The 25,746-nt window shown below is 37.8% G+C and overlaps 4 protein-coding genes across 8 annotated transcripts in view; 1 reads left to right on the top strand and 3 right to left on the bottom strand.

The window, feature by feature from the left end:
- Nucleotides 1-2,953: 2,953 nt before the first annotated feature.
- Nucleotides 2,954-3,997, bottom strand: LOC126373736 (uncharacterized). Its single transcript, XM_050019974.1, has 2 exons — nucleotides 3,710-3,997; nucleotides 2,954-3,172 (listed from the first exon to the last, which is right to left on the bottom strand). The coding sequence occupies exons 1-2, from the start codon at nucleotides 3,992-3,994 to the stop codon at nucleotides 2,954-2,956; spliced, it is 504 nt and encodes a 167-aa protein (XP_049875931.1). The 5' UTR covers nucleotides 3,995-3,997.
- A 2,885-nt stretch (nucleotides 3,998-6,882) lies between these two features.
- Nucleotides 6,883-15,001, top strand: LOC126373821 (aladin-like). The gene is made up of 6 exons (XM_050020146.1): nucleotides 6,883-7,072; nucleotides 7,145-7,740; nucleotides 8,707-8,919; nucleotides 9,532-9,683; nucleotides 13,826-14,024; nucleotides 14,768-15,001. The coding sequence occupies exons 1-6, from the start codon at nucleotides 6,950-6,952 to the stop codon at nucleotides 14,907-14,909; spliced, it is 1,425 nt and encodes a 474-aa protein (XP_049876103.1). The 5' UTR covers nucleotides 6,883-6,949; the 3' UTR covers nucleotides 14,910-15,001.
- Nucleotides 15,002-16,400: 1,399 nt separating this feature from the next.
- LOC126373735 (uncharacterized) lies at nucleotides 16,401-18,185 on the bottom strand. Its single transcript, XM_050019973.1, has one exon. The coding sequence runs from the start codon at nucleotides 18,086-18,088 to the stop codon at nucleotides 16,421-16,423; it is 1,668 nt and encodes a 555-aa protein (XP_049875930.1). The 5' UTR covers nucleotides 18,089-18,185; the 3' UTR covers nucleotides 16,401-16,420.
- A 3,456-nt stretch (nucleotides 18,186-21,641) lies between these two features.
- LOC126373765 (espin) overlaps nucleotides 21,642-25,746 on the bottom strand; it is a 161,570-nt gene continuing 157,465 nt past the window's right edge. For 4 of the 5 annotated variants that reach the window (XM_050020046.1, XM_050020042.1, XM_050020043.1 and 1 more), the window contains 3 exons: nucleotides 23,775-23,983; nucleotides 22,958-23,142; nucleotides 21,642-21,887 (listed from right to left, as the gene is read on the bottom strand). In XM_050020046.1, coding sequence (XP_049876003.1) covers nucleotides 21,778-21,887; nucleotides 22,958-23,142; nucleotides 23,775-23,983 — 504 coding nt within the window. In that variant the 3' untranslated portion in view covers nucleotides 21,642-21,777. The remainder of the gene's footprint in view (nucleotides 21,888-22,957; nucleotides 23,143-23,774; nucleotides 23,984-25,746) is intronic. The other variant, XM_050020044.1, reaches the window with a different exon arrangement.

Genomic DNA, 25,746 nt, shown 5'->3' with positions numbered 1-25,746 from the left:
ATAACCCTGACACCAGGATTGATGAGGTTGGTACTCCACCTCACAACCCACACGAGAGAAGTATACGTTTTAATTTATCTTCAACCTTCAACCCTGTCAAATACCCTATACTAGTGTGTTGTTCACCCTAATAGGGATGACGGGCGTGAGTTGCTATCTGTAAGTATAGTGTAACTACAGTAAGCTGTGTAATTTAGCCCCGGTAAGATTTACCTGACAGTCTGTAGTCGACGCCTGCACTAATCGCGTTAGCAATGTTCTTTCGTCGGCAGCTGAAGGTAGTTGTACTGTACAGTAACCATCATTTGGGAAGCTAATGGACACGTACATAGGTTCTATAGTTCTATTCTTGACTGGGACCGATTAATAAATATAAAACGCTTTCAGCTCCTTACGTTTGGGAACATGTCGGGGGCATGTCGATAAAACCGACAGAATATTACACTGGCAAAAATGGGCTGATGAAAATACCTGCTGCTAGTATGCTCCTAGTACCCTTTTAAACGTATTTTTTCTATTTTGGTTTTCCTCGAAGGGCAAGGCAAAGGGAACTATGCCCATACAGCCATGTCTTATGTATTTTTTCTTGATGATGATTTATGAAATGATGAAAGGTGATGATGATGAATGATGAAACCTAAGCCCCCACCTCCGGAGCAGACTCCCACTCCGAACCCCAAACGAATGAATTCAAAAGTCCGCATAAACTTTCGAGTTATGAAGCGGCTTGTTGGCACGAAGCGAAAATAGATAGGTAAGTACACTTTGTTTAGTGAATATTCCGATATAATAATTAACACTATCGCGAATGTTTTCCGACTAACTTAATGCGATCATTAACCACAAAACACCACTTTGTATTATTTATTTAGATTATTCAAAGATGAGAGCTCCGTTCCCGTTCCCGCTAAAAAGCCTTTTTAATCGTCACTTTTTAATGTTTATGGCTGCATCGTTTAGGAACGATGATGCTGCCAACTTCGAGGTACTAAAGAAAAAACAGTATAAAAAAAATTGTCGATAGATACATTTAAATTGTATTGAAGACTGATCGATGAGAAGTCCAATGTAGTCCACAAGTTCCATAAAACCGTGACTCATTGTAGGCATTAACTACTTGAGTGGACAAGCAGACAAAATAAATAAATATAGACAGAAGTCCACCTTCAGAAGTTGTAGGTAGGTTATTTATTTTTACTTCCGTTAACGCTACGCTAACGTCAACGAAACGAATGAAAAAGCATGGACTTGAAACCATGCACGTGACATTTCGTTAGCTCATTTTAGTCTCATACATTTTCATTCATGTTTAGAGCAGTGTTAACGAAAGCGACAAAAAATTTCGTGCGGCGCTCACGAGCCACACGCCACTTCAAAAAAAATCTGTCCTGGAAAATCTACAAAAACGTGGTCACCCTACAGAGCTTTTATCGCTGCAAGTTGTAATGAAAATTATTGCAGACAAAATGCAGATTTTACTTTGTCTCTTTGTGTTGATGTAATTTTATTAAGCACTCATTTTGCTTCGCGGTTTTTAAAGTTTTGCGCTAACTACATTATAGAGGGACCTTCACGATTCATCCATCTAGAAACGGATGAAGAAAATATACTATTTATTACATATAAACATACATATACATAAACAGCCTATATACGTCCCACTGCTGGGCACAGGCCTCCCCTCAATCAACCGGAACCTTTTTTTTTCATTAACTACTAGTATCTAGAGGTCGCCACATCAAATTTAGCCTACATAATCAGACAATCGCATGTAGTGACATGACAGCTATTTGTGAAATTCTTATAAAATGGTTTGGACATACACACATAAGGACAATAAAATGCTTTGGACAAACATACGGAAACTGACGCACTTACCTATTTATACTACATACATACATAACGTTCATTTATCTACACTAAACCATAAGGAAAAATTTAGTGAGACGTAATTTGCAACTATAACTGCAACTATTATTTATAACTACCACAATTTATACACAATAAAAATATTTATCTTTATCTATACGTATATATTTTTTTTGTAAATTTACACTTAAAATTTTACACTTACTATGTTAAATTCTGTATTTTTTTCTGAATAACAATTATTATTATTTTTTGTATTTTTTCCAATGAGTTTTTAATTTGTCTTAAGTGCAGATTTCACTAACACAGTTCGTTCGGCCATTATAGACGGCGATACAGCTCACCACCTAACACGTCTAAGAGAAAGCTCGGTGAGATGTGGGTACTTAGTTCATCTTGCGATGGATGTCAGAGGTACAAGCGCAGCTTATGCCGCAGCTTATACAGCTTATATAGTACGTGTAATGTTGTTTTTTACTATGCCATAGGTAAAAAGATGTTAGTAAGGGTTTTAATAAACTAAACTATAATTTTAGGGATGCGAGGATGGCTGTTCACAATGCAGTACTTGTCCCTACGCTGAAGTACGGTAGTGAATGTTGTTGTTACGGTGTTGCAGAAGAGGTCTTAGCGTAGCATCTGCGGTGTGAAGTTGAGTGATAGAGTGAGAAACAGTGTAATAAGACAGAGATGTGGTGTAAAAGATGATATAGTGACTAAGATTGAGAAGGAAATGTTAGGTTGGTTTGGACACGTAGAGCGGATGAATGATAATACGAGTTGCAAAAGCGGTATATAAAGCGAAAGTTGATGGTAGGGCTGGCACAGGAAGATCTAGAACGACTTACATTGACCAAATTGGAGAGGTCCTTAGAAAAGGTTTAGTACGATCTACTCTGGACCGGCGTGCGTGTATGAAGCGATTGATGAATGTGGAGGAAGCAAGAGAAGTGTGTCAGGATCGAAGCAAATGGAATTCTATAGTCTCTGCTTATCCCGGTGGGAAATAGGCGTGAGTTTATGTATGTATAATTTTAGGGGCAAAATTAATCCTAAAGAAACCATAACATTTCATCACTCGCCATTAACCCTTTTTATTTTCCTTTTCCTGTTTTATCTTGTACAGAGAACTGAGCCGCATCCAGTCGTAGTCCGGTGGGTATGTGTATTTGGGTGTTTTGATAACACCCTGTATCTCCATAACATATCCTTCAGTCTTCTGCCGTTGATCTTTGTTTTGTCGTCTTGCACTTACTAAATTTTTCACGTAATCCATTATGTGTGCCAACCCTGGCGAAGATATCTAATAATAAAAAAAAACTTACACTTTTCCATAGAATAACGAATAATACTACACTTTTCATCAATTATATCTAAACAGGGACCTTCTAGGCCTCGTTTCATCATCATCCCCCTAGCTTTATCCCGTTTTTCACAGGGTCCACTTACCTAACCTGAAGATTTGACAGGACCGGTTTTTTACAGAAGCGACTGCCTCTGTCCTTGCAACCGGCGAAGGGAAAACCAACCCAATAAAGGTTAGGTCACACCTCCGACAATATATTAGTCACAATACCGTAACCTTCTAAATGTAAAAATGTTTTAATATATATGATGCTGTACTTTATAAATAAATAAATGCATTTCCCAGGAATGTGGGTTTCCTCACGATGTTTTCCTTCACGCAGAGCAGATTAAGAAGCAATCTGATGTACTACAGGAGCTCAGTAACAATTGCCCAATAGTGGGACTTATAATAAGTATAAGGATATTTATGTAAGAGATTCGTTTGGCGTATGCGCAGGTCACCCTGGCCCGTTTTCCCGGCTCGTAAACCAACCTCAAACTTCAGCTTCTGTGAGAGCAGATCTGGTTGTCCATATCTAGCTATGGGTCCTTCCACGTTGGGATCCAGGCTCGGACTGCTAGTGACAGACACGCCTGTGTACGACCGCAGGGTTCGCAGCATCTTCGGCAGATCAATCTCAAATTCCCAAACCTTGTTGGGTTTATGGGCGCCATGCACCAGGACACTATAAGCTATTAGAAGACCTGTAAAAAGATTAGAATAGACAAGTGTGATCCTTTTTTTGACGTGACTTATTGGAGATTTTGGAGATGGCATTAACTACTTGGCCGGACAAATGGAGAGCGCTGAGAGCTCTCACCCGGTATAAAATTTAAGACAACAGGCCTGAGGGTGCCCAGTTGGTCGCGCATCTCAGCTTGGGGCGCCGTCTGAGAGAATAATATTTGAAAGAATTAATCGACCCTAGTGGGATGATAGCGATAAGCGCTGAATGAGGGAAATCGACTACCACGCCAGTGATTCATACCAATACTTATCAATCTACGTATTATAAATGCGAAAATAACTTCCCTTATACAGGGTGTTAGTGTAACTCTGAGTTGACACCAAGTGGAACTTTCGGTCGCAAAAGTATGGAACTAAAAATAACTTAAAAAAACACTAAAATTTTCATGAATTTTCCGACTGGAAATTCCACTTGATATCAACTCAGAATCATGGTCGGAATCATCCCTCAAAGTTTTCGTTACGATGTCACTTACAAGTAGGTACAGGTAGCCATACAAGTACCTACCACATAGCAGCCTATTACATAAAATGTGCATTGTCGGTAAAGTGGCTATGGAATTTGAGAAGCAATAGGTTGTCGTAGTTATCTGTTTGCAGGAGTAGTAAAAGAGAGTGGGGTTGAACCGGCGACAGCGGTTCTCATACAAAATGCGCGTTAGGGCCTTTCCATCCTTTTTCATCTGTTTCTTCTTTATAAACGAATCGTATCATACCTATCAGGTGGCCAATCACATTTCCTCTCATATTCTCTAAAGTCTCTCTTAGATGAATATTATTACTTACAGTATACTTTATAGGTAGCTGTTGATCCCGGTTACTATTTACTGATGTAAGTACGTAGTCGTTACATGAGTCATGTCAGGGGCCTTTCGCGGTACAAAAGTACCCCTGACACCAGGGTCGATGAGGTTGGTAATCCACCTCACAACCCACACGATAGAAGAAGAATAGGTTTACTTAAATAAGATAAAAATACTTACTAAATATAGTCCATCCCATCTTGTTTCAACTTGATAGTTTGCATTGATAGCAAGAGAATCTCTGTTATTGCTTGTGTAATTAAACGACACGTGTTTGACTGCGAATTAATTCGTTTTTAATCTTTTTAATTTCCGACAATAATGCACGGTGGGTAGGTACCATACATGACTGAGATAGGTATCTTAATACGTTAATACGTTGTCAAACCATATAGACATACAACATAGAGGCGAAAGCAACATTTCGGGCCCTTCACTTCAAGAAAACGTCCACCCAGTGGCGATCCTAGGGTGTGCCAGGCGCCGATTTAAGGAGGGGGGGTGCGCTAAAATCAGCCAAGATGGGAGCTGCACCCTGGCTGGTAACCCCGGATCTAAAGGGGTCACACCTGCTCTGTGAATTAGACCTCTTAGCGGCCACATAACTCATACATTTAATGTTAAATTCTAAATTACTTACTAGTTATATTTCGGTGGCCGTAAACTAATCGAAAAAACTGTATTTTGAGGAGCGCCACTTTGAGGTCTCAAACCACCTAAATATTTTGCCAGGGCCACCACTACAAATAGTGAATGCCATTTGAGGCAAACCTAAAAGTATCGTCAAATAAAAAGGCACTCGCTGAGCCACAAGTCGTCATAAAATAACACCAGAAACCACATAGTTCACGATCTATTGTGGCCATGCCGACCCTGATTGGGGCCATGAGCATGAAGTCTTGTTTAAAAAGTTAACATGAAAAGACATTATAAATCCCTCATTCTTCCAAAGTGTCGCGAGTTGCGTAGAATCCGTGTCAAATGCCAAAGAATCAATTACATCCCGTCACAGACCCGACCGTCTGATCTACATAAATCTCCACAGAGCCGCAGTATTTTACCAACTACCTTATTATGCTTTGAATACGCCAGCAGAAACCTTTTATCTTTGTCCCGATCCAAACGTCTACTGTTGCAGGTTCCAGAATTTATTACCTACTTAAAGAGAACGAATTTGAAAATCTTGCTGCTAAAGCACCTTTACGGCTAAACCCGTAGTCGCCTTACTTAATAATTGAAGCCAAGAATATAAAGCCTTTTTCAGTGGTAATCTTGATGCTTAGGCGATTCTCACACTGCCCCGCATGATGCAGCGTAGTAGCGCGTAGATGCGTCCGCATGAACGCGCGTGGATGCATTTTCTGTGTGTTAGACTGTGCGTGTTTTCTATACAAACGGAGATACCTACTTAAAAGCAACGGAAGAACACGCATCCACGCGCTACGCTGCATCATGTGGGGCAGTATGAGAATCGCCTTACTGTAGACCTATTCCTGTAAGTCTATAGACATCTGAGATCTGTTAGGGCGTGTTCAGACGACGGAGCGGGGCTGTTAACTCTATCACTACCTACCCCGTGTGTGTTTGTTTGTTTTGTGGTAACTGTGGTTCTGTGGTACACCGGCTTGCTTCTCAAACAGAGAGCGCCAGTGTAAGCCGTAGGAACGGACTTGCGCACCAATGAGTTATTAAATTATCTCAAATGCAATTTTCATTACCACATTTACTTCGACCATTATAAACGGCGATACGGGTCACCACCTATCACGTTCGTCTAACAGAAAGCCCAGTGAGGTGTGGGCCCTTAGTTCATCTTGCGACGGATGTACCTTTGACTATACTAATTGGGATAATTACAGTCATGAGCTTGTTATATTATGTGTCATGCCCAAGATGATAATGGAATATTTTTCGTCAATTCTTCTTCCTTAAGAACAACTTTTATAACCTTCCTTAACAGTTTAAAACCCATGATAACATTAGTTAGGTAATGGTTAGGTATAGTATAAACCACCCAAAGCGAATTCTCGTCAAAAAAACCGTCTGTGAACGCATTTTGTAGCGAAAGTAATGAACGTATCCAACAATTTGACAGACGGCGGAGAATGACAATTTGTTTGACATTCATTTGTGTTCAAATTGTTAACCGGCTGCTGGGTTTTAATTACAATTTAGATATAAAATGTCTGCATTTCATGGATTTCCGAACTTGCCCGCGATAGATGAAATCCCTTACTGTAAGCTGAATGAAGTGTACTGTTGTGGGAACGCGCAATATGGGAATGTCAGCACTTTTACCAATGCGGTAAGGTTATGTTCTTATTATGGTTGTTTTTCTATATTTACTTGTTCTAAATCGACTGTTTTACGATTCCAGACGAGAAACCACCCTAAGATAAACGTGACAAGAGACTTGCTACACCATAGAGTAACAGATGAGAACATTTCGATGTACGTAGATGTCGAAGATAATTTATTGAAAAAGATCACTAGCGTCTGGTACAAACAGGGTTTTATAGAGGCCCTGAGTGTGGCGGCTGACCCTTCAGTCAACAGAGAAAGCCCAGTGTTGTCTGTAGCTGCATGTTACATGTTAAAAGTGGCAAATATTTTCACAGCCTTCAAGTATTTTATGCAGCCACATTTGAAGGATATTGGGCCGAAGATCGTTGCGAATTATTCGAATACTAGGAGTTGGATGAGTGCTCCTATTAAATGTTTAGCATGGCATCCACATACAACAAAGATTGCTATAGCGACTAATGACGATAATGTGCGAGTGTACTGTAATGAAGTTCAGTTTGTATCAATGTTGAAGTGCAAAGCTCAGGGCCACGTCTCTTCATTGTGTTGGAGACCATACTCTGCTTCGGAGATAGCTGTGGGATGTGAGCAGGGAGTCATCGTGTGGTCTGTTGACCCAAACTCAATGTTCACAAAACCATCATCAAGCAATGCTGTTGTGCTAAAAAGGTAAGTGTTTTTAACAACAAAACAATTTTGTGAAATAAGTGGAACTTAAAATTTTCTTAGTGAGATTTATAACTGTTTATTTCAAATTATTTATTTGCTCATAAAGCCATCATGAAGATATTAACATTTAAGTGGACATGAATCTCATGTTTTGCTGCAATTTGGCATTCCAAAATTATTTATTAATTAATAATTTAGTAAAACCAAATTTTAAAAATAAATAACTACCTGTTAAAGCATTAATTATGATTGATTATGTGCTTTAATTATGATAATAACCGCATAAACTTAAAACAACGTATAACTACCTGTTGTACTTATTAAGCTTATTGTAAAAGTAATAAAGAATTTTGTATTGTGTTGTAAATACAATAAATTTAAACCTGAAGTAATTTTCAAATTAAAATTTCAAGGATTAAATAAATACATTACGTCCTAATTCCGATATAGGATGCCAGCTGACTAATTCATGTGACAGCCTGTAAATCTATAAAATACCTATTGTAATATTACACATATTACATACACAATACATTGTCAAAAGTGGCAATGTCTTTAGAAAAAGTTAGTATGATCTCCCCTGAACCTGTGTGCGTGTATGAAATGATTGATGAATGTGAAAGAAGCAAGAGACATTTCTCAGGATTGAAGGAAATAGAAATCCATAGTCTCTGCTTACCCCGGTGGGAAAGTAGCATGGGTTTATGTATTATTTAATATGCCAGTTTGATTTTGTTACATAGTAATCAGCTATGACTTATTTTTTTATTCTTATTTTTAACGAGGCTTTGAGCACCCTGTGTGATCATGCCAGCCTCATAGGTGCTTTCGTGTACCTATCCCTTAGACAAGGGATTGGTCAACCAGATAGTATAAACTAAAAACCTTATTTGATAGTGGCTCTGCCAACCAGCAATCAGGTATGACTTTAAAACAAATTAATAAAAACCTTTGCCAATGTTTCAGCCCCGGTCACAGCCCAGTCACGGACGTGAGCTGGTCTCCAAATGGTGACTTGCTGATCAGCTGCTGTGGTGCCGATACTTCCATGCTAGTATGGGACGTTGCCATGGAAACCCCTGTGCCATTGCGAAGAGTTGCCGGTGGAGGCATCGTGTTTGCTCGGTGGTCACTCGATGCTGGGAAAGTTTTTGCTGCTACTTCGTCTATAATATTCAGGTTAGCTTTTTTTCAGTGTTTAATAAAAATATATACTAATACATTAATTTGAAAGATGTTTCTTGTAATTTCTTTTCCTCAGCCATAACACTTTCGGGAAATGACATGCGATTAAAAAATGGTAAATTTACCTAATTTACAAGTTTATCCATGATGATTGTGTTGAATTAATCATTCTGATTATATTTGACTTCATAGTGATTTATATATTAACTGAAAGCTACAATGTTATAGAACACATGGTAAAATATCTATTTATTGTGTTTATGTTTAAAGAAAGAAAAAAAGAAAGAAAATGATTGTCATTCATTTTAGATCTGTCTCTATTATATTTAGTAATGAAATTAGATTGTTATATTTTATTTCTGACCTTGGAAATGACCATTTTAAGTATAGAACAATTATTTATTGCTTAAAATGTGGCACCTACATAAACAGCCTATATATGTTCCACAGCTGGAAGTGTTCCCAGCAGTGGAACATGTGGAGCAGGGAGGTGTGTACCTCCCCTCAATCAACCGGAGGGCATATGGAGCATCCACCAGGCTCCTCCACTGCAGGTTGGTGGAGGGTACTTACATAAGTGGTGGTAATAAGTATCTTACCTTCCAGAGTATGGGACACTAAGACCTGGACGCCGGAGCGCTGGTGTGCGCGAGGATGCCGCGTGGTGGCGGCTTGCTGGGGCCCCGACGACGTGGTACTCTTTGCAGCCAAGGGAGAGCCCGTCGTCTACTCGCTGGCTAACACTGGCCTTATGAGTGGTAAGTAGTTTATTTATGGTCGTAAGGCCCAGATGCCTTTTAAAATCCAAATCCCATTGTTTAACTATTGTGTCTGGAAATCCGGGCCTTACGAGATTATATATAACTTTTGATACATCATCTAACCTAACCTAACCTAACCCGAAGATTGGACTGGACAGGTCCGGTTTTTTACAGAAGTGACTATACAGTCACTGATAGGTAGGCGTCTGACCTTCCAACCTAAAGGGCAAAACAACACTACAGGTTAGGACGCATACCTTCGAAACGCATTTCTCGGGTATGTGGGTCACGATGTTTTCGTTCAAACGTAAATCTGAGAGTCAAGCGTTGGCTGGTATGCAACCCTGTCGGATTATTGACCGATGTAAAATTTTTAGACGGTTATATCTTTTTATATCTGCCTAAAATTGATGTGTGTTCCATTAATTGTATGCCTGCCGATTACCCGTGCCTTTCGTTTTCAGTGGATAAGAAAATGACAGGTGTAACTTAAAATATAATAATAATCATAATAATAAAGTTTATTTAGGTAAAATCTACGACACACATATACATTTACAATATTGAAATATACACACATTAAATTAATATTTAGTTGGAAAACATAAAGAATAACATACCATAATATAATTAGATGGACATTAGCGACATACATAAGTTCGATACTGTCGATATTGATAATATTTTTGTTTTTTTAAATTATCGACAGTCAATCGTAAGAGCCGTGGTAGCCTAGTAGCAAAACTCTTGAGAATATTTTATTATTTATTTATTAAATCTTAAGGTGATTCGTTTTCCATACAAAAGTTGATGCAGTGCTACAGGAAAACGGATAGAGGAATATTGTTATAAAACCGATAAATAGTAATATTTTGGTGTATTATTTTCGCAAACTAACAAAAATTTAGGGTCCGAATACGAGAAGTACCATATTTTAGACCCTCAATTTTGATCAATTCTACATTTGTAGTGGTGCAGATTACAGTGTATTTGCTGAGCGTGTAGAGGTGTCAATGTTAGTTTGTGTGCGTGATAGTTTTTTTTTTTCTCTAAAGGCTTTGACTACTTGACAAGTGTAATAGAATGTCAGTGACAATTTATAAAGAGATTTTGTATGAAGAGAATAAATATAAATAAAAAACTAAAAATACTACAATCTGAGAAAAGGAATATTGGAAAAATATTTCTGTTTTAACGCATATTATTTAAACATTTTTAAATAATGGGTAAGTACCGTGTTTTAAAAGAGGACATATATTATAATAAAAAATCAATACATAAAATGAAATGGCTGTATGGGCATAGTTCCCTTTGCCTTACCCTTCGGGGAAAACCAAATCAAAAAAAAAGTTGTTGCATTTGCCGGCCTAGATAGTAGTCATTTTTAATTAATTGTTTTTCAATCCAACATACAGATTTATTTATATTCTCTTTGCCGCGGACTTTTTGGTGGAAACGGGAACGGGAAGGTTGATTTCTTCGTTGAATAATCTAAATAATCAATACGAAGTGGTGTTTTGTGGTTAATGATCACATTAAGTTAGTCGAAAAACATTCCCGATAGTATTATTAAATCGGAATATTCAATAAACAAAGTGTACCTATCTATTTTCGCTTTACGCCAACAAGCCGCTTACTTCGTTTGGGGTTCGGAGTAGGAGTCTGCTCCGAGGGTGGGGGCTTAGGTTTCATCATTTCATTAATCATCATCAAGAAAAAAAACACAAGACATGGCTGTATAGGCATAGTTCTCTTTGCCTTGCCCTTTAGGAAAAAAATAAGATAAATTTTGAAATTCTTATGTATAATATACAAACATCACAGACATCATGACAGATCCAAAACTAACGAAAATCTTTTTTCTTTTTTCTATTTGACTTATTTATGAATTTTAATCAAGAAAACGTGATAATAAGTTCGACAGCAACCAGTTCAGGTCCCTGAAACAGCCCATTTCAGGCCGCGTATATATGGAAATACTACTTCAATACGTCCCAGCCTCGTCTTTTTTTAACGTCCTCGTTAAAAAAAGACGTCCTAACCTGAACTAACTAACCTAACAATAAACACCACGCTTAAATATAAGTCCAGAAATGCGCTGCAAGTCGTCTGGACTGGGCGCGAAAACAACATAGAATTCGATTAGCTGCTAAGTGTCCCGCATGCTATCACCAGCTGTCACTGACATACGTATGAAGTCCCGCGGATTTTATTGGAACTAAATGACAAGTCATAATAATTATATGCGGATACTGCGACACCAGCGCCGTGCTTGCGGGACGTCCTGAAGCGCTATTACATCTTTCAAACGCGATGCGACAAAGTTTGAACCGACGCAATTTAGGAAAAATCTACCTTATTATTACTGTACTGTGATCGTTATTTGTAAAATCATACAATACATATACACAATTCTTTATACACAATATAATTATTATGACATATTGTGGACTTTTCGGTAGACCTACAAAAAAGGAACAATTCAACCATACGTTGTTTTGTTATATCTCAATGGGCTCAGGCAGTGTTTTCGCCGAAAGCTCCAAGTCGGCTATATTTGTAACGATAATTATGTTTGACATTCATCATCATTTTTTGAACCAATTTATAAAAAAAAAATACTTGTATAAATTATATACCCTAAAGCACGCCCATGAATCACTCTACTCATTGGTGAAAACCGTATGAAAATCCGTTCAGTAGTTTTTTAGTTAGCCGCATGTTCACTGATGCGATTAATGCCTGTTAGAATTTTACAAAATAAAAAATACGGAAATTACGGAAGGTACTTTAGTGCAAAGTACATTATTGTATAATTATAATATTATTGGTAAAAGTGATACTTTTTGAAAATTCCGTAACAAATAGACGGGTTCGCCAAATTCAATTGTAAAAAAAATACAAAAAGTAAAAAGAATTAAAACATGCACTTGGGTTTGAACCGTGAAACTTAAGAATGGCGGCGACTGCTTTACCAAATGCGCCATTTAGAAGTTAGAAGTAGACTTCAAATTATGCATCTCTTTTAATAGCTAACCTAGTTCGCATGTGTGTGTGACAGCTTCGTGTTTGTACACAAATTGAAATGACACCAACTTTTGATGCAATGTTTCAATATGATATCTGCAGTAAATACTTCAAAATTGTAGCTTAACTTAAAGATAATGTATGTAAGATTTCGCCACCTAACATTTCACTGGGTCCGAACTCAACACTAAACGAATAAATGGAAAAAAATACGAAAACTGCAGAAGTAACGCCATCTGCTGACGCAGCGTTACCTAGCTGACTGAAACGTATCACCTTAATACTAAAAATACAACTTGTCAATTCCCTGCAAAACTGTTTAAACAGTTTGTCTGCAGGAAAGAGTCTCTATTAATAATATGAACTTATATCTAATAGGTAGTAATTTGTAAGTAGGAGCACAATCTTCTTCTTATCGTGTGGATTGTGAGGTGGAATACCAGACTCATCAACTCTGGTGTCAGGGTTACTTCTGAGCCTCCAAAGGCCCCTGACATGGCTCATGTAATGACTACTTACTTACAACAGTAAGTAGTAACCGGGACCAATGGCTTAACGTGCCAATGAATGTATCAAATTATTTAAAAAATAATAATATGCAAGGATATTTTTGCGTTTACGGTAATGATATTGCCTCCTGGTATTCCATGATCCACCCAAGTGTCTATTATGCGGAAGCGCAGCGCCTCCTTGCTGTCGCGGCTCCGCGGCGCTACCAACACCATTCCGAGTGTGTTCGCTGATAAGTGGGACTCCCCATTGCTGCGCCGATGGGTGAAGCTCCACCTCTCTTAAGTTTTCATTTGCTCTGTTTTATACTAACCCTAGCTTTAAGTTTGCATTGTTACTAACATCTATGGACCTGTGTCTGAAAATAAATAATTTGAATTGAATTATGAGTAGCCGTCGCTTTGGTGTGCCGCTGTAGAGCAAAGGCCTCTCTTCTTTTCTTTCACTCTTTCTTCACCCCAGCTTCTTCACCCTACTAATCCAGAAAGCAGTCCAAATCATCCCTTTCGTGGCTTTCCTCGACCTGATAGCATTTGGCGGACCCTCATCGAATGGTTTTTTTTGCCAAAGATCGTTGATTTAATACAAACTCACCTTCCCAGGCTCCCAGACAACAAAAGCGCAGCCAGTTCTGGATGTTACCAAGGTGGAGCTTCCATCAGGCGATACCATCGGAGGTCCCATCCTGGACATGTGCTGGGACCCCACGGGACGACACTTGGCTCTTCTCTTCGAGGAGTCTCCAATTATAGCTGTGTTCTGCACTACACAACTTATGATGCAGCTTAAAATCACCCCTTGGTATGTTATTCATCCTCCTGCCCTTATGCCACTCTAGGTGGGGTCTGCACAACATGTATTCCCCTTCAACCCTGCTCAGTACTCACACTTTTCACACACATATCCTTCTTTACACAATCCATCCACACTTTCTTTGGTCGTCCCCTACCCTAATCCTGGGAATCACGTGAAACTGCCTATTTCTCCCATCAGGTGTCGCTTCTGTTGAGTGTTCTTAAATTTTGACAGTTGCCGATACTATTTAAGTAAATAAACGTATTGTTTTGGTTATATTTTTACACTATAACAATTTGCGCAGCGTTTAACTGCAAAATAATAGTGTTATATTTATTCCCTAAAGATCGGAAAGAAATTAACTCAGAAAAACTTATTTTCAAAATCAAAACTGGCCTTTACCAACTGATGGCTTTTCTTTTTCGTAACTAATCACTCAGACGGGATACACTCCACATTGCTCCACATTTTATAGCAATTTATTTCGAATTTCAGCTGGACAGTATGGAGTACTGTCAAAATTTGGGAACACTTAACAGTGCTGCCGGTTACAATTTCACATTCAAGGTTTTATCCTTATTCATCTACGTAAGCAATATTGCAATTTAATAAATGTCAAATAGCAATATTGCTTTTCTACTTGACTTGCTTTAATGTGGCCTTTTATAACTGCAGATCTGAAGTATATTTAATTTCATTTGTCCTTGAATTTCAAGAGCATCTGATAAATGTATAAAAATTATTTTCAGCTGCTTCATAACCGGAACGGAAGAAGAGATGCCATCGACCATGGCGTGGCAACAAAATTTCACAGAAGGAGCCTGTTTGACCATCGCCTGGTCTAGTGCGAGAGTACAACATTTCCCCATAGTATACACAGACATCTACTGATCATTTCAACCGTTTCAAAATAGGCTTTAAGATTTTGTATGTAAAATATTTTTTTAAGGAAAGATTGAACAAAAGTGATGGAATAATCAAAACTGCCTTTAATTTAACGTGAACAGAAAACAGGTAGGTTTGTTGTATTTATTTTCATATTTACTCAAAGAAATTATAGAATAAATTTACACTATATATTATCTGCCACTTTTTGGGAATAGTGAGGTATACACGTACGGTCACGAGCATTAATATGTATACACTTTGGTACCATGTCACATTATCTTTTTTGACAAATTGAACTGTAAGTCTCACTAAATGTCAAATATGTTAGTGCGAGTCCTAAAGTGGGTACATTATATTGCTCATGACTGTACAGCACACATCTACGAAATGCCGCCCATTCATAAAAAAACAACGTGTCTATAAATGCATACCAAAACAATAAACAAAACACGAACCAATCGTTCATGTACTTTGGCAGAGCGGAACGCGTACGTTTGTCAGATCCCGTTTATAATTTCTCTAAGCTTATTTTTTATATTTTAAAAAGAAAAAAGTATGAACTGAAATTTCCCCCCCTCTGAAAAAAGCATGATGATCTAAGCTCTGGTAAATTGGATTGCGTCCTTTTTAACACGACCGACCTCTGGCCAGTTGGTCCAACTGCTTCTTTCTATCGATCTTCCTTCATCTGGGAGGTTAAAAAGCCACATCGAAGCAATTCATCTAAAAAAGCAATATTGCAATTTGACATTTGCGCATAAAAAAGTAAGTGCCCATAATGACATTTGTTTAAATGTCAAATAACAATATTGCTTTTTTAAATGAATTGCTTCGATGTGGCCTTTTTAACCCCCTTAGTACCTACCACCAAATTCAGAACAGAAATGATAGAAACTTAAATGGCTGTAATAGATAAACTTTATTTGTAGCCTTTTTTTTACTATAAACACTGCCAGATACAATATATACAAATGTGTAAAGAAAACTAACGCGAATTGATTAAATTCGCGCGGACCCCATTTTAAAAAAACAGCTGCTTCGGAAAAATCATTTTTAAAAAAAAGACGAATTAAAGAATAAAGAATTGAATAAAATACTTACTTCTAATATTTTATTATTATTATTTATTATTCTATAACTATAATTCAGCAATATCAATTTTATGCATAAGAAAATCACCTTACTACTTTATGGTCAGCTTTTTATCCATTCAATGAGGAGGCGAAGGCAAAGCTAAGCTTCTAGTTTATCGTATATTATTTTTTGGACAACCATTGCTATTTTAACGGGCAAACAAGCATTTACTAACAAGCATTTACTTTTCTACGATATTTAGTCGTTTTTTTGTCGTGGGAAATAGGTATACACTACAAAGTGACATTTTCAAATTTTATTTTGGATTTTTTTTTTATTATTTATCCAATTCTGACAGCGATCTTAGGCACCAGCGACTAGACGCCATCTGTCGGGAGAAAATGTCCCTTCCCCCTTGAATTTCCTAACGGGCTGTTTGGTTAGTCTTTTAACTTGCTCAGACGTTCCCTTATTTTTGTTTGCTTATCTTTAAAGCGACCTTTTTCATCATCACTTGAATTATCCATAATTTCATTTTCTTCAACATTGTACCCTTTTTCTATCCTATCTTTGAACGTTATTGACTTACTTTTGCCGGTTCCAACTTCCCGTTCTTTCTCACTCCTAAAATTATTTTCTTTGTGTAAATCTTTTTCAGTCTTAGTCGTATGACCTAACGGTTCGATTCGCAACATTATCCGTGGCGCTGTCCTTGTAACATTCAAATATGATGAAGTCTTGGTGAAATACACCTTGAAACTTTTGTAGGAAGTATTCCTGTTAACTACATCGCTTTGTCTCAATTTCTCATAAGCGGCCGATGTGTCATTCGAGTCATCTAAGTCAAGCTGTACTTTAACATATACGTTGTTCCTGTCTCCTACGTAACCTCCTCTTCTAGCACCAAAATACTTACCATTGCAAATCTCAAAATTCGGACACATCTTATTATTAATTTCTCTCTCCAAGTTACCCAAATCAACGTCCATGTTCACGTCAATATCTTTTCTTATAGTTTGCACCAGTTTTTCCCTCACCGAAGACAATTTTGGTATTATTAAAGCGTGGATCTGCTTTTTAACACGTAATATTGTTTTCTCGATGTATTTGCTGATTATTCTCATGTTTGCGTAGTCGTTTTTATTGCTGTCCAGTTTTAATTTCTCTAGCTGCTTTTTAAATATAGACTTTACTTTTTCTTCGGCTGCGCTGGAAACTTTAACAATGAGTCCAACAATACGTTCTTTTTCATGATAACCGTCATCGCTTACGTCTCGTAAGAACATTGCTGCATAATTTTTCACAACACTCACAGCAGTGTCGTTCAAGTTTTTATAGAAGTCTATTAAGAATTCCGTTAGTTCTTGAGAGCATACTTTGAAATTGTTACACGGCACTTTTTCGTCGTATTTGTGGCCTCGAAGACCCTCCTCTGCCGCTTCCTTTAAATTCGTTTCTGGGTTCTTGTTGTCCGTTCTGATTATGTTATTTAATTGCTGATTATATTGATGTCCATATTCGTTGATAACACCACATACAACATTATACTTGTCGAGCACTGTTCTCAAATCGTTCGTCATACCCGACACTATATTTTGGAACTTATTCAAGAACTTTTCTTGTCTGCTGTCAGTCTTCGATTCCACTTTCAAATATTCCCGTTTGAGTTTGTCCCAAAGTTCTTTCCAGACCTTTGATAGTTGAAGAACTCCCGATCGGTCGTGTCTACTCGCCTTGAACATTGTCCCTCTGAAGTTAGTATCTCTCTTCCAAGTACATTGATGTCCTATCATCTGCGCAATCATTTCGTCTAAAGTTTTAGTAACTAGATTCTTGGTTTTGTTGGAAACGTGTTCTTTCTTCAAAGCTTTTTTAATTTTGTTACGTAACTTTTTGTATTTTTCGATTTTTTCTTTAAATGCGTTTGTTTTTTTGTCCCCTTTGACTCTCTTATTGGCATGGGGAACGAACTCTATGATGGTTGTTTCATCATCTCCTTCCAGGGTTAGCTTACCATCATCGGTGGGGGTGTAATCATCTTGCAACACTGGCTTCATATCTTCGACTTTTTCTTTAATGAACTTTGTCATATCTTGTTCGTCATTCATAACCCGGAATACGGGACCGTCGGGGCTTTGCAGACCCTCAATGTAAGGACGGACATAATCTTTCAGGAACTTATTGATGAGATTTTTATCTGGTAAGTTTATATGTATCTCCTTCGAGTTTGTTAACAGAGTGTTAAAAAGAAACCATATTAGAATCAGGGGTGCTGTAACAAAATTAATTTGTATTATTATCCTGTTACTACCTACTTCTTTGCTGGGATGGGTGAAATGGAAATACATGGAATATGTTCAGCTGCTTATAGCATGTATTTTTACAAGAAGATACACTCTTTATGTATGATAGCGGTAAGCAGAGTGTCTATGCGCTTGAGGATTTCGGACAAGGATGATCAGCTTGTAATGTCCTAAACAAAATAGGAGTCACGAAGTTATTTTTCTGATTGTGCCCACCCAGATCTAAACCCGGGACCTCTGGATCGTGAGTCCAACGCTCAACCACTGGAGGATGGAGCTGTTAATAACATAAAACGTTATAAAGTAATATTCAAATATTTTGAATCACCTTTCCAATCCGTTATGTGAAAATATACCATTTTGAAACTGAACTTAATTCAGTCCATTTTATTACCATGTTTACTACATTGCGAGCGTTTTCTCTCGATGTTATTGCTTTTACCGAATAATATTTTTACGACGTCGTCTTGTATTGCTTCATATTAAATTTCAGATTTAATGATGATTTTACGACACGATTCATTTATAACAAACATTATAGAAGGAAAAATTGAAGGGAAGAGAGGAAGTGGTAGACCTAGGATAACATTTATGAAACAAATAAAAGAGAAGGTGCAGGTCGTGTCGTATCGGGAGGTGAAGGTTTTGGCGGGAAGAAGAGAGGAATGGCGGTTACTCCACCGAAAAGAGCGCAGCTCTTAAATAGAGAGAGAGAGAGAGAGAGAGAGAGAGAGAGAGAGAGAGAATGATGGTTTTAAAGTTGCGCATAATGTTGTTTTCACTTTAACCTGTATTACAGTTAGATACGATGGTGCTAATTCCTGTAAACACCATCTAATTTCATTTTAAGTTATACCTGTCTTTTTATTATCCGCCGAAAAGGAAAGGGACGGGTAATCGACAAGCATAAAATTTATGGAACACACGTCATTTTTAATTTAAGCATAAAACTAAAACAACCGTCTAAAAATTTTACATTGGCCAATTACCCGACAGAATTATGTTGACAGCACACGTCAAAGGGTTTGCACACTAGTGATTCGCCGGGGTCATTCATTTACTCATTCTTCCTAAAATTAAGAGCTGTCAATCATCCGTCCCTTTCCTTTTTTGGCGGATAAGAAAATGACAGGTATAAGTTAAAGTAAAATTGGGAGGTGTCTGCAGGAATCGGGGCCATTGTTTAGTCAGGTAGGTATAACCACGGAATAGAAGAAAGAGATCGGAAGGGCCAAGTGAATGCGAAACGCGCGCCATACAAGTTTGAGCAAATAATTCATACTTTAACTTCGCACTCAACTCGTCCGCAAATTTTACGACCCGCGGCCGCGGTGCTCCGCGATAGTATATTAAAAGGTCGTTTTGTGCATTACAACCTGCAAGACAAAAAAACAAATTTCGACTATCATGTGAAGAGATCCCTCCTTATCACAGAAAAGCTAAAAACCTTATGATCGGCTATTTACATACATACACATACATAAACTCACGCCTATTTCCCACCGGGGTAAGCAGAGACTGTAGACACTTCTCTTGCTTCCTCCACATTCATCAATCGCTTCATACACACCGGTTCAGAGTATCGGCTCTTTATCACAAAAATACTGTTGTATGCAGTATCTTACGAAAAGTAACGATAAATTTTCAGTCTATTACATAAATATAAGTACATTGCCTCCACCAACCCGCAGTGGAGCAGCGTGGTGGAGTATGCTCCATACCCCCTCCGGTTGATTGAGGGGAGGCCTGTGCCCAGCAGTTGGACGTATATAGGCAGTTTATGTTTATGTTTAAGTACATTGCCGTAGAACTATCGTAGTTATCTGTTTGCAGGGGTAGTAGTAAAAGAGAGCGGGGTTGAACCGGCGATAGCGGTTCTCATACAAAATACGCGTTAGGACCTTTCCAACCTTTTCCTTCGATTGTTCTTCTATCGAGTCCTCGTAACCTCATCAACACTGGTGTCAGGGTTATTACTGAGCCGCCAAAGGCCCCTGACATGGCCCATGTAACGACTAAGTACTTACTTACATTAGTAAGTAGCAACCGGGACCAACAGCTTAACGTGCCTTCCGAAGCACGGGACTTCATCTTACTTTTGGATAATCAGGTGATCAGCCTGTAATGTCCTAACCAAACCGACAAAGCGATTTTGTAATATTCCGGGATTCGAACCCGGAACCTCCGGATTGTGAGCCCAACGCTCAACCACTGGACCACGGGGGCCGCTTTATTTTTCTTTCGATTCCTTGGGTATAATAACAAATCAAAATAAGCGCATATAGCTGACAAGTAGCATTATTGCTTATTTTTATATTGTTTTGCTTCAATCTAGCCTTTTTAACCACTCTGTGTTAATGAAGTTACTTGTTGGAAATGTTGGGACAGGAAATTCGCATACCGTACTCGGAAAGAATGATACAAACTGCTCTGCCTACCCCACTAAGCGTTATAAGCGTAGGTTTGTGTTATAGGAATATAATAAAAAACTACATAAAGCAACAGCATTTTATTTAACAACATTTTATATTCGATTGTCATACAAAAGAAATTCACACATAACGAACCGTTATATTCCACGTAAACATAAAAAAAAAACATAAATAGCCTATATACGTCCCACTGCTGGGCACAGGCCTCCCCTCAATCAACCGGAGGGGGTATGGAGCATACTCCACCACGCTGCTCCAATGCTGCTTATATTCCACGTAAATCATACAAAATTGCAAAAGCCCAATATAAAGCCTACTCACTAATATTGCAACAACGATATCACTGCACGTTGGAAAAACTTAAAATTATATTTAAATATACGAATGAATTTATAAAATTTTCAATCTATAATACATGGGCTCTAGCTCGTATGCGCAAATATACTTAAAGCCAATTCCAAAAATATATTTCAATTATAACCTACATTCGGTTTTAACATCAAAACAGATTTACATTTTTACAAGTGCTCTAAATAATCTTACACGCTAAAGTTTATTCGAATTAAATACCAAAATCTTTGTTTCGAAAGTAGCCTCAAGTTCAATTCTAAATTTTAGCTATGTACGTAACATACATAAGAAAATTTAGTGAAAAATAAAATGAAACTATGAATATAAATTACTAATTACGCTCTCTTTTGTTTAAAGTTAAAATATGTGTAAACGTTATAAGTTTATTAATAAACTTTCTTGGTTTGCTAAGTACTTACTTTCTAAGTCATCAAAATCACTCTCACATAATTTCTTGTAACAAAATAATATATCTTTTTTAAAATTCGCAATTGTAAAAATTAAGTCGTATTTTTCGCGCGTAAAACGGTTTTTGCCGTTCCATTTAATTTCTTTTTTATTTCTTAACCTAGCAACCCCGTTTTTTTTCTATTTTATTTTATGGCGTTGCTACTCGGCTGCCAATGTTGTGAGCAGTGTTTACCCGATAGCACCAGCGTTATTTCAGCGTTATTAACGTTATTTTTTATATCTATAATTATCGACCTTAGACTATTCGAGAAGATTAAGTTTACTGTTGGTCTTGCGCAGTTGGGCCCGCCAGGGTATTATTTTGGCGCTCTCGTCTTCTTCTTCGTGTTTGCCATTTGGTGTTGAATGGCCTGCAAGAAAAAGAATTTTATTAATTATTTAATATATAAAAAAAAAATAAACTGTAGAACACATTTCAAAACTTAAAAAATGTCTGTTTGACAGCATTTATCCGCGTCATACACATTTCTTCGACTATTCAATTATATTATAGGAAAATTCATGGCAATTGGTTCACTTTAGGTATCCAGGTGAAGACGAAACTACAAATAAATATCTACACCTTTTCGTCGATAAAATCCAATGGTTCTATGAGGCAGTTATTAACCTTAACACATTAGAAAAACCATGCAAATAATGCGCCATGTACGGTCACGAGCATTAATATGTACATACACTTTGGTACCATGTCACATTAACTTTTTTGACAAATTGAACTGTAAGTCTCACTAAATGTCAAATATGTTAGTACGACAGAGTCCTAAAGTGGGTACATTATATTGCTCATGACTGTAGAAAGGCACAGATACTAACAGATAGATATTAAAGTGCAAATCAAGATAGATAGAGCCAACACAAATCAGCGGGCTTAGCACCGTAAGCGTGCGACTCTTTGTCGCCTCGACATACATCACCCGTCATTCTCATAGTACTGCTCAGAAAGAGACAGATGATCTCTGTCGCGGCGAGAAAGAGTCGCATGCTTACGGTGCTAAGCCAGCAGTTGAGATTAATTTAAGCTAACTTGGACACCTTTCGCATTAATTTCATTACTGGCAGATCAGTAAGTCGTCATGCGCAGTAAGTCGTACTGCGCACGAAGTCGCGTCGGATATATAGATAAAATACTTTATTGAGCACAATGGATACAATATACGGAGATAAGGACAACAGATATAGAAAGGCACAACAGGCGGCCTTATTGCTCATGCAGCAATTTCTTCCAGGCAACCTTTGATACTTTTTTTCGGATCCTCTAGTAGTAAGTTTCTTATACTTAAGGAAATTTCCAGTAATGTTGCTGTCAACTTACACATATCTCAATTTTATTTATTTTTCCTGGTATTAAATTTATTATTATGGAATACTTTGTTCTGACGAGTACTATGTTACAAGAAACAGAAGATCAGTCATATCTCACCATTACAATGGTCGCTGGTGAGCTTGGCCTCGGAGGGGGCTCTCGTCGGTTGCGCAGGAGTGTCGTAGCACAGCGTTATGTTGTCTATGGACACGGCCCGCTGGGCACCGCTAGGATACGCGCGCCACTCACCGTTGAGTGGTGTGACATTTGGATCCTCCACTTTTGGTGTGTATAGGGATTGTCTGAAATAAGTTTTAATGGGATATAAAGACGGTTTCCATGCGATGGACTGAGTAAAAACATAGAAAGTATTTAGCTGCGTGTATCTTTGAAGACAGTTGTAAAAACCGAAAGTACAATTTCAACAAGTACATTTCGTAATATTGGATGTAAATTGATTTCCAATTACTTCTGGTTCTTCCCGATTGATAGCGTAATTTAATGTAGATATGTCTATATTTCTGCGTGCGTGTATGAAAGGATTGATGATTGTGGAAGAAGCAAGAGGAGAATGTCAGGATCGGAGCAAATGGAATTCTATAGTGGGAAATAGGCGTGAGTTTATGTATGTATGTGTGTTTGTGTGTATTTTTAGATACTAGCAAATGGAATTCCATAGTCTCTGCTTACCCCCGTGGGAAATAGCTGTAAGCTTATATAATTATGTATCTGTAAGATACTAATTATTCCGGACCCCTCCTCTCAGTTGATTGAGGGGAGGCCTATGCCCAGTTAGTGGGATATACATAGGCTATTTAAGTTATGTGTGTTTTGCTGGATTGGAAGCGAATACAATACATAGAACGCTTGCAGCTGCTTATTCCAGGAATACCGTTAAACCGACTGAGGAATTTTACTCTTTCATTACTCTCACCTTAGTCGATTCTCAGCTTCTTCCCGCCTCTGCAGCAACTGTCTCTTCCACGCAGGCACGGCTGCCGCCCTTCTTCTCTCTGCTTCTCCTGCCAACTCTCTTTCCAAGTCCCTTCTTGCTTTCTCCGCCGCTCTCCGTGCCAACATCTGTCTCTTCCAAGCCGGTATGACGTTCCCCGAAGCGTCTCTCTCCGGGACCTGGGGACAGCCCTACCGTCGACAGCCGAACTTGTGTGAAGGTGCTTACGTCAACAAGGATCTTGTGGCACTTGGATGACATTGACAAAAGGGTGCTAGTGTGTACCATGGTATAATAAAACCAGATATTACGCTCTATCCTACGGAAAGCCGCCATTGCTAGCCGTCTGATGACGTAAGTGTTACCACTGTGTTACCTTTACCTTGGTATCTCCAACATTTCAAGGACGTAAATTTTATTATTGAAAATTCATCATATTATCATATGTTTATCATATTTACTAGTTTAGGATTATCAGTGGAAACCTGTAATTAGTTTTCAACTGTTATGTTTTTTGTCTACTTTCTGTATTTTATAACTGTTGGTTTTCCTTAAATAAAATAAATAAATAAAATAAAAATTAAGTAAATGACTGACTAATGTATGTAGGTAATTACTATTACTTGTCACTTATATAAACTTGATTAAAACTTAAATACTTTACTACAAGTTCAATATTGCCTTGCAAAGTAAATTAAAAACATTGGTCGTAGGTAATTTATTTTTTACGAAATGGCATCCCAGGGTAGGATGGCGTCAGCTGGGCTAACCTTGAAATGTTAGCTGTCACTTTTGAGCATACTTGGTTTTCTTATATCATGGTGTGCACCATCTTCACACATTCTCAGCAACTACTGTCAAAAATAGTATGAAAATAAAGAATATTGCATATTGAAAATGACGTTTTCTTAGAATGCGACCTAAATTCCGATTAACACTACGTGCCAATAGATCCTTATCGTTCTGCACACACCATCGTCATCCGGATAACCGCGTGGTTAGTGTTGCCAGGGACAATAAAATAAAATGTTAATGAGGGTAGGAGGAACAATTATCGAGATGACGATAGGTAAGTACTACAGCATATTTAATATGTGGAATTGAATTTAAAAAATAAATATCAGAGGCAAGTCTTGAGAGGTAATTGAGCTTTATTTAAATTTCTAAAATAAAAATACAAAGAAAATATTGTTTCTTTTTTAAGTTGAATTTAGAATACGAGTATTATTTTTATTCTTCAATAATCAAATAAAAGTATTCTAGAATATCGCATTCAGCCATTATTTTCAACCTTTCAATTACAGCACATTTTCATTGGTACCTAATCATTTCGGTTTTTTAAAATACGGAATAAAGTTGCAAAAGAATGACTAGATAAAACAATTCAAACTTTACTTAACATTGGTAGATAACGTCCATACTACACTTCATCATCCCCTGACCTTCCAATCCGCGAAGGGAAAACCAGCCTAATACAGGTTAGGTTAGGTTACTCACGATGTTTTCTTTCACCGCTGAGCACGTGATAAACATTTATGATCCAAACATGTATTCTACACTGCACTGTATTATAAATTTACCCCAATCAACATTTAAAATGAGACGTTTAATAACGTTACAAATAACCGTTACACAGTCGAGTAACGTAACGATGTGGTTACATCACACGCGATCTCTTCTGACCGTGACAGTATATAACGGTTAACTATAATAATATCCATAACTCTGTTATAGCGTATCTAAAACTAGATCTAACGTTAGGGATGCATACGGTGTAGGTACCTACTTCTCTTCTATCGTGTGGGTTATGAGGTTGATTACCAACCATTAACACATGTTTATGGAACACGATGTTCGTGCGTCACCCAACAGGCACCACATAATATCAGCGTCGTGGTTCACGCCGCGACTTGTGCTGAGTGAGGCCCTTTTATCTCAGGAGGTCCACCACCAC

Source organism: Pectinophora gossypiella, chromosome 16, assembly GCF_024362695.1.
Source record: "Pectinophora gossypiella chromosome 16, ilPecGoss1.1, whole genome shotgun sequence".
Classification (NCBI taxonomy): domain Eukaryota; kingdom Metazoa; phylum Arthropoda; class Insecta; order Lepidoptera; family Gelechiidae; genus Pectinophora; species Pectinophora gossypiella.
The sequence above is the reverse complement of the archived record's forward strand: the minus strand, read 5'-3'. Positions and strand labels throughout refer to the sequence as shown.

Bases quoted from the DNA above. Each gene is read 5' to 3' on its own strand.
- LOC126373736 (XM_050019974.1), bottom strand. From the start codon at position 3,994: ATGCCATCTCCAAAATCTCCAATAAGTCACGTCAAAAAAAGGATCACA. The intron at 3,173-3,709 runs GTTGGTTTACGA...TTTTATTATTAG, and splicing joins CACAGAAGCTGAAGTTTGAG to ATATCTTCGCCAGGGTTGGC.
- LOC126373735 (XM_050019973.1), bottom strand. From the start codon at position 18,088: ATGAATGACGAACAAGATATGACAAAGTTCATTAAAGAAAAAGTCGAA.
- LOC126373821 (XM_050020146.1), top strand. From the start codon at position 6,950: ATGTCTGCATTTCATGGATTTCCGAACTTGCCCGCGATAGATGAAATC. The intron at 7,073-7,144 runs GTAAGGTTATGT...TTACGATTCCAG, and splicing joins TCAGCACTTTTACCAATGCG to ACGAGAAACCACCCTAAGAT. The intron at 8,920-9,531 runs GTTAGCTTTTTT...CTTACCTTCCAG, and splicing joins ACTTCGTCTATAATATTCAG to AGTATGGGACACTAAGACCT.